General features: G+C 27.6%; 1 protein-coding gene across 2 annotated transcripts; it reads left to right on the top strand.

Annotated features, from left to right (window-relative positions):
• The first annotated feature begins 253 nt into the window (after positions 1–253).
• LOC103576189 (lamin-C) lies at positions 254–7,564 on the top strand. 2 transcript variants are annotated; one of them, XM_008556301.3, is made up of 6 exons: positions 254–313; positions 675–1,127; positions 4,016–5,048; positions 5,133–5,354; positions 5,433–5,531; positions 6,437–7,564. In XM_008556301.3, the coding sequence occupies exons 2-6, from the start codon at positions 703–705 to the stop codon at positions 6,476–6,478; spliced, it is 1,821 nt and encodes a 606-aa protein (XP_008554523.1). In that variant the 5' UTR covers positions 254–313; positions 675–702; the 3' UTR covers positions 6,479–7,564. The 2 variants fall into 2 exon arrangements, with proteins under 2 accessions (XP_008554523.1, XP_008554524.1); XM_008556302.3 differs by lacking the exon at positions 254–313 and adding an exon at positions 5,792–5,851 and having other exon boundaries at positions 463–1,127.
• Positions 7,565–8,831: the final 1,267 nt, after the last annotated feature.

Here is an 8,831-nt window from a genome sequence, read left to right as displayed (position 1 = left end):
GCGTACAAATTTTTCAAATATTTAAACACGAAATTTGAATTCTACTTACCTTTTATTTATTCATCCAAAAATTTTAAAAATGTGCAACTGTCAGCTACAATCACTCAGTTCCATTGTGTGTAAGCAGGAGATCAGAAGTAACATTTTAAAAATAAATATCCAATTTGAATTTTTCCCGCGAAATTCAAGTAGCGCCACCAGACGTTAGTTTTGATTGGTTTCAAAAAAATAACCAATGAAATAAAAGCGTAATGGCGTCAAGTGCCGGCATAATCATTGGCCTCAACCTCCACTTCCGCGTCATATTTATTTAGTAAGTCTGTTCATACATTATATTTTTTTCAGTTAATAATAAATTACGCTTTCAGTTGACTGCAGTAGTACTTACTATTCGTCATTCGTTGATACGTATATATATATATTTATATATTTATATATACATATACACTTGTAATAGTAAGTTTTGTATTACACACACGCCGTACCCTACTGTCTAGATTGTAAGTGTGATAATTCCCCCAGGTCTCAGGACTCAGAGACGCGGTGGTCACAGTCACGCCAAGTTCATGTCGTTAATTCATTCATTTAAATTTTAAATTAAACGATTTAATAATAAATAAAATATTTATTATTTACTAATTAATAAATTACACAAGTGCATAATAAATATAAAGTGATTAAAGGTTAAGAAAAAGAGTGAAAATGTCTACGAAGTCAAGCAAAAAATCAACGGCATCGTCATCAGCGGCGTCTTCGAGTATCAACACCTCGAGTGTCCAATCCCCGCAGCCGAGTACGTCGACGCCGATCGGCCGGCGCCCAGGAAGTCCTCTAAGCCCAACACGTTACTCACGTCTACAGGAAAAACAGGACCTACAGAATCTAAATGACCGCCTTGCCTGTTACATCGAGAAGGTCCGTCATCTTGAATCGGAAAATTCTCGTCTCAGCCGAGAAGTCCAGACTTCTCAGGAAATCGTTACACGAGAAGTTTCAAACATCAAGTCCATGTACGAGCATGAACTTTCCGATGCCAGAAAACTTCTAGATGAAACTGCTAAGGAACGAGCGAAACTTGAGATCGACACCAAGCGCCTGTGGGATGACAACGAGGACCTCAAGGCAAAGTATGTATCGTTTTTTCAAAACCAGAGTATCCAAGAGTTGAATCGAGTATCAAAGCCAACTCTTATTTATAACTTTATATTTTTTAGCAATACTTGTAACATAGATCATTTATCTATATTTTATAATTTGAATAATCTACAAGTGTAGTAATTATTTTTCAATGAGAAATCCGATAACAAAATATTGATAAACCAATTGATTAATCATTACTTCTTTATAGTATCGTAAATGTCAGTCAGCTTTATCAATATCTTCAGATGTTTTTTTTCTCTACTATTTATTTTATATATTCAAAAATAATGAGTGTGTGTAGCAGGCATCAAATTTTAAAATTATAAATAAATCTAGTAGATAATTAGCAAAATAAAATTTAGAAAAAATGGGCATTTAAAAAATTTAAAAATTAATAAGTGCATTTTTTAAATTATTTATAATTTTAAATTTGCCTGCCTGCTACCACACGTTCAAAAATAATAATTATCAAAATTATTATTTTTTAAATATTTTAGTCCATCGTTTTTTTTTTGTCATTTAATTTTAATTAATTACCGACTATCTAAAGTTATATTATTTATACAGAGGGCACGGCTCCTAAATCCTTCACATTACATATATGTATATAAATGTGTGTTGTGTGTATACTCATACACAAGCAATTGCGTCACGTTTACTATACGGTGATGATGTCAGCCTACCGGTTCTTTACTACCAGACTCAAAAATGTCAGTCGAGCGTCTCCGGCTATTTTTGACATTCAACAATAACTAAATTATTATTTTTAATTTAATAAATTCAAAATGCGTGTCGTAATTTATTTGAATTAAAAATTTTTATTTTCGTTACAGAAGTTAGCCAACATCTAATAATTTTTGGATTTTTTAAAATTATCTACATGTGCATATTTTTAGTTTTTATTTTTCTGTACTCGATTTTTTGGGAAAAAAAAATCCGAAAATTTTTAACTTTGTAAACTTGAGGATTTAGATTTTCAAAAAAAAGTAAATTTTTTATCAGCTGTTGTGTACAAATAAAAAAAATGAAGTTTATTATTGATGGTAAAGATAAAAAAAATAAGTAGAATAAAATATATTGTATGTTTATATTGAGCATACAAATTGGAATACGAACTTGACATATGAATGAATTTTTTATGCCAACATAACAATTACATCACTTTGCTATTTCATCATCACTATTTTTTTTTTCGCGTAAATTCCAAGTTAATTAAATAGATATTTCTTAGTTTTTTTTATCTATTACTTATCGTTATCTCTTATTGAGGTGATTCATTTATTTTTAACTATTATCAGAAATTAAACCGTAATTTTTTTTTTAATCATTAAAAAAAAAAAAAACATGAAATATTTAAAGTATTTAATTTAGCAAAACCATATGTCGTTTACACACAAGTTTTACCCCTTGCAGAGTAACTGGCTCAGTATTTATATACTTTTTTATTTATTTAAAATTTTTTCTCTTACTTAGAAAAAGGCGTCGAAAATTTTTTACGGTCGATGATGCATTAAATTTACTGTGCCGCTTGCGACAGTAGTGGAGGCAGTACGAGCCCTTTATTATTATTTTCTTTTGCATTAAAATTTTTGCTCTGATGATTATAAAACAACGTGACAATGAAGACACTACTCGAGTTACAAACAAAAGCAAAGCAGAAAGTAAAGCTACATCGAGTAGAATTACAAACAAATTCTTCCATCCCATTAATTCATCGTGTTGTAAAGACTATTAAGTATGAAAGTATCATTTGTAGCGTACCATCGATTGCTAATTAAGCTTGAGCATAAGCTCTAGTTCAAACTTTAATTGTACGTACTCGGTAATTGTACTACTTGTGCTACTGAATATACTTTAATTGGACTAAAAAATGGTGTAACGTAAATAAAACGGCTTGGAAACGGTTTTGTTGGTAAGATGTGACAATAAAACAGACGAGACTGCTGGTGATACTCCTACTGCTGCTGAGTAACAGTTCGTAAGATTGGCGGGAAATAATATTCTCAATGTGGGTCGAATCGCTGGAAATAGCTGCCGCTAGTCATGCAACTAATCCAACCATCTTCTTTATTTTTTTACCCTTTTGTTATTTTTTATCACGATTTATATATTTATTTAACATCACCATCATATTATTTATTTTTAGTTTCAAATACTATTATTATTGAAGAAATTACGGCTTTCTTGATCTATCTAATAGACAGAATATTTTTTAGATTCTGCACTTCTGATGAGTGATTACACGTGGATGTCAATTTGATATACGCACTGCAATACCATACATTAATTGAATATAATCTAATGCTTAAAGATGTTAATTTTATAGAAACGGTTTCGTATCAAATATACTCGCCGGGCTTATCAGTAAAGTTAATGCAAGTCAACGCGCTTGAAAAATTTATTAAAATAAATTTAAATAAAAATATTTTGGTGGATTGTCATAATGAAATCATCCTCATTTACGGCATGGGCAAAGTGGGCCAAGGATAGACAGGTAGACATTGGAAAACGCAGACAACGTCAAGGCGTGTGAGCTATCGTTGATATGAGGTCATTCTCTATCTTATTTTATGATCAAAGGAAAGCTGTTAAATAAATTTATTTATCGGTGTATTATTTAAAAAAAAAAACTCACTTTTTATAATTAAAGTTGATTTATTTTTCCCATGACCTTGATATTAAAAAATACTTGGTCTATTTATTTAATTCTTTATCGGAGATTTAAATAATTCATTAGAATTTTATCTAAGAATATTAATTAGTTCTTTTTTTTTTTAATTAAATGACATTCAATTTAATTATCAATCGGTCTAGTTTTAATGGAATTTATGACAGTAAATAATTAAAAACATATGATATATTTTTGTTATTATAGATTGGAAAAAAAAATTAAGGATCTCCAAATTTCTGAACGTAATGCAATCCTCTATGAGACGAGATACAATGACCTGCAGTCGCAGTACAATCAGATTCAAGCTGAACGTAAAAAACACCAAGAGCATGAGCGTGAGTTGGAAAAAGAAGTCGAACGTTTGAAGGGGCTATTGGATGACGCCCGTAAACATCTGGAAGAAGAGACACTTCAGCGAATCGATTTGGAAAATAATATTCAGAGTATGAAAGAGGATATCAGCTTCAAGGATCAAATATTCCAGCAGGAGTTAACGGAAACTCGTAGCCGTCGTCAAGTTGAGATTTCAGAAATCGATGGCAGACTTGCTGAACAATATGAGGCTAAATTACAGCAATCATTACAAGAACTACGTGACCAGTATGAGGCTCAAATGAGAGCAAATCGTGAAGAAATAGAACTTCTGTATGAAAACAAAATTAAAAATTTAACATCACATGCTCAGCGTAATTCTGGAGCTGCCAGTGTCGCTGTCGAAGAGCTTCGTCAAACAAGGACACGAATCGATGTGCTGAACCAACGTATAACAGAACTCGAGACAATGAATAACAATCTCAACACACGGATAAGAGAATTAGAGAACTTGCGGGAGAGTGAACGAGCTAAGCATGCCGAGGGATTGGCAAGTCTTGAAGCTGAATTAGCACGCATGCGAGATGAAATGGCTCAGCAACTGCAAGAGTATCAAGATCTTATGGACATTAAAGTTGGATTGGACTTGGAAATAGCTGCTTACAGGAAGTTACTGGAGTCTGAAGAAGTCAGGCTCAATATTACACCAATGCACGGCTCAATGTCGACCTCTACGTCAAGCAGAAGTACTCCGTCACGTTACACTCCAGTCAGAGGAGGTAAACGTAAGAGAACTTTGATGGAGGAAAGTGAGGAACGCAGTACTAGTGACTACAGTGTACTATCATCAGCACGTGGTGATATTGAAATTACTGAAGCTGATCCTCAGGGTCGGTTTGTTAAGCTTACCAACAAAGGAAATAAGGTAATCATTTTTTTTTTTTTTTTTTTTTTTTTTTTTTTTTTTCTAAATTTATTTATTATAAATTAATTTATTTTTAATTTATAGGAAATTTCATTGAGTGGTTGGCAATTAGTACGCAAAGCAGAATCACACGAGACAGTTTTTAAATTTCATCGTACAGCTAAATTAGAAGGAGGTGCTCATGTCCTGGTATGGTCATCAGATATCGGAGCTACACATGAGCCACCATCAAATATTGTTATGAAAGGGCAAAAGTGGTTTGTTGGAGATACTATGACTACTAATCTTCTTAATAATGAGGGAGAGGTAATTAATATACATATTTTAATAATAATAATAATAATACAAAATATATAATTATTTATTTTATTATTAAATTTATAGGAAATGGCAACTTCTGAACGTAAAAGACAGCAACTGTCAACTACAATGTCACGACACCGAGAAATGGGGTTTAGATCATCGGAGGAAATGCATCAGCAGGTAAAATTACTGTAGTTTATATTTATAATCGCTATTGATGTTTTTTTTCTTTCGATATAAAATATTAATTTCATAAACAAGTTTTTAAAAATTTAAATAAATTTTATTGAACACGTGTTCAAGGTCTATTTAGATACAAGCAGTTGCATGACGCGGCTTTTATAAATATATCATTATTTAAATACACTAAAAATATATAAGTTAGTTATATTATTAGGGGGGTTGTTATCTTATATATTTGTTAAATTATTTTTTCATAGAAACGTTTTCTTTTCCTATAATTGAGAGGAAGTACAGCTCTAATATGATGGATAGACAATGTAAGTTGTTAATTGACATATTACATGTTCATCAATAATCATCTCATTTTTATTTTTTGTTTTTTTATCATTTATTTGTGGTAACATATATATTTATTTATTAGTTAGTTATTTTTAAATAAAAAATTTATGACGGATATCATATATTAATATTTAATTTATCATCACTTTGCTCTTCACGCTTTATTTAAAAAAAAAATATTCACGCCATCAAAATCACACACTTATGCTTAAATTTATTTATATATTTTTTAAAACATAAATTATCACCAGGTATATTTACACTTAATATTTGTCTGTCAAAATTTAATATGTTAATTTAAAAGTACTCGTTAGTTATTTATATAATATTTAAAATAAAATAAGATGTGAAAATTTTTTTTTATCGCTATCAACTGCTTGCATCACTGACTAATAAAAAGTAAATTATTCATGTGTTGATATAAAAAAAATATGTATATATTTTGTTTAAAAATTAATTATTAACTCGGCATGCTTGGGTTGGGTTAATGTTTAATTTATTTAGATAAATTTTAATTAAATTTTGAATTTTAAATTATTTATTTTTTCGTATTTATGTTTCAGGGTGATCCCCAAGGTCCAGAAGAACGTTGTCGCCTTATGTGAGCCTAAGATCTGTCAAAATTTATGATTTATAAAAAAAAATAATAATAAGAGAGTTTTAATTAAGCATATATAGGATTATCGAGTTAATGCTGCAAAAGTCAGAGATTAATATAAAAATGTATCATTAAATTGATCATAATGACAAAAAATAATTAAAAAATCAAGACTTTGTAATCTCAATAGAACTTTTTTTTTTTTCATAAATTAGAGTAATTTATGGCAACAAAATTATAAAAATTATAGTTTGATTAATTAAATCAAATTAATTATTTATTTATAATTTTTTCACATCACTAATATTATTAGTTTGTAATTATTAAGATTTTTCATGAGTTTATTGCTTATTTTTTTTGTTTGATTGTCTAAAAAATTTTTTTTAATTTAATGCTTTTATTTAATTGCTTTAATAATTTTTTTTAAGTTTAATTAATAACTGGTCATAAAAAAAAAATTCCATTAACATTTTTTATTTGGTGTAATATTTAAATTTAAAAAAATATTCAAGAAATGAACGCGTTGAAATTTAAAAGATCAAAAATTAATTAGTACAATTAATACCTGCCATAGTATAAAATTAAAATTTTTTCAATTTAAAATAAATTATAAATTTAACAATAATGTAAATTGCCTTAAATATTTTCAGTAATAAAAATGAACGGAATTATGATAATTATCAAAGTTGTGATGATTTACTTTCATTTAAATGATAATTCATAATAGTAAATAACTACCTAGACTTAATGGATAAATAAAAATATGACAGTTTAAAAATTGTTGATATCTTTTGCGGCATCGACGTGAATCCAAAAATAATAAATAAATAAAACTAAGAAAAAATAAATAAATTTATATTTATATAAAGTAGAATACTGTATAAATATTCATTCCGGATAATTAAAAAAAAAATAACATATTTTCATTTAACTAATCATTTAAATTTAAATTATTTATAAATTGTAATTTCAAATTTGTAATGAAAATATTTAAAAAAAAGTAACACGTAATTTTAATTATTATTAAATATAATTAACGTGTAATTTTTATTATAATGATGAATATATATTTAAATAAAAATAATAAAATATATTGGAGCCTTATTTGTTTTTTTTTACGTTTTAATACGAGTGTGCGCTACTGTAAGATTGGTAAAAAAAAAATAATATTTATTGATTGCAAATTATTAAGAAAACGTGGGGTAATTTGACCCAAGAAAAAAAAATGTCAGATTTTATTTCAAATAAATAATTTTCTTAATTACTAGAAGGAGTAAATGAAGAAAGAAAAATAAAAAAGGAAGAAAATATAACTGCAACAAAATAAAATCCAATAAAATAACAAAACGTTGCCAGTTAATTCTTCAGAATGTATTTACAAGAGTAGTACAAAGAATAGGTTCGATTTTACACAGAGTATCATTTTTTTTATCATTATAATATTATAATTTTTTTTATTTGTTATATACATATATATATTTATAGTTGAATATATATGTAGGATTACATTACTTAGATCTTATATTAAGCAAAAATTTATTTGTGTGGTATACGTAAACAATTGATAAATTTTTTTTAAAATTTCAAATTTAAATACTAAATCGAGGCACGTGACATTAAGGCATTTCTACCAAGGGAAGGTTTCATCAATACCGTAATTAATTTATTTTATTTTCATTATTTGGTAAAAAAAAAAATAAACAAATTTTGTTGAGGAAGAGAGATCATGCAGTTAGACATTTTTTTTTTTAATTTATATTTTTTACTTGTTTAGTTTTTTTTTCTTAATAAATATCACATGAAAATTAGACGAGGACATCTTGAACACGCGTTTAATTAATAAAAATATATATATTTATACATATATATGTATAATATAAGTACGTAATATTTTTTTTAACCATATATGACAAATCAATAATTGTTATTACGTTTATTAGTACGACTAATTAAATTTATTATTATAATGAGATATATTTTGGTGATTGCGTGTTTTAATAGAGTACTGCAAGTATACAAAAACCAAGTTATATATGCATTACAACTATGGGCAACATTATTATTATTATTTAAATATATTTACTGGTACACTGAAGTAGTTACAATCAATAATAATAATAATAATAATTAATTGCGTTTACAAGGTAGTCTGGTTAATTAAATATCTTTTCTTATACTTTTACAAAGGGTTTAATTATTCAAATATATGTGATGTACATATATATATCACGTAACAATTAATTACTCTGATATAAATTACCGGCTGATAATTATAGCCAAATAATTATTTAAACTGAAGTCTTCGGTTTCGTAAAACCGCCAAATGACCGCGAATTCGCGTACGAAATTAGGCTTTTTTA

Source organism: Microplitis demolitor, chromosome 3 (genome assembly GCF_026212275.2).
Source record: "Microplitis demolitor isolate Queensland-Clemson2020A chromosome 3, iyMicDemo2.1a, whole genome shotgun sequence".
Lineage (NCBI taxonomy): Eukaryota > Metazoa > Arthropoda > Insecta > Hymenoptera > Braconidae > Microplitis > Microplitis demolitor.
The sequence above is the reverse complement of the archived record's forward strand: the minus strand, read 5'-3'. Positions and strand labels throughout refer to the sequence as shown.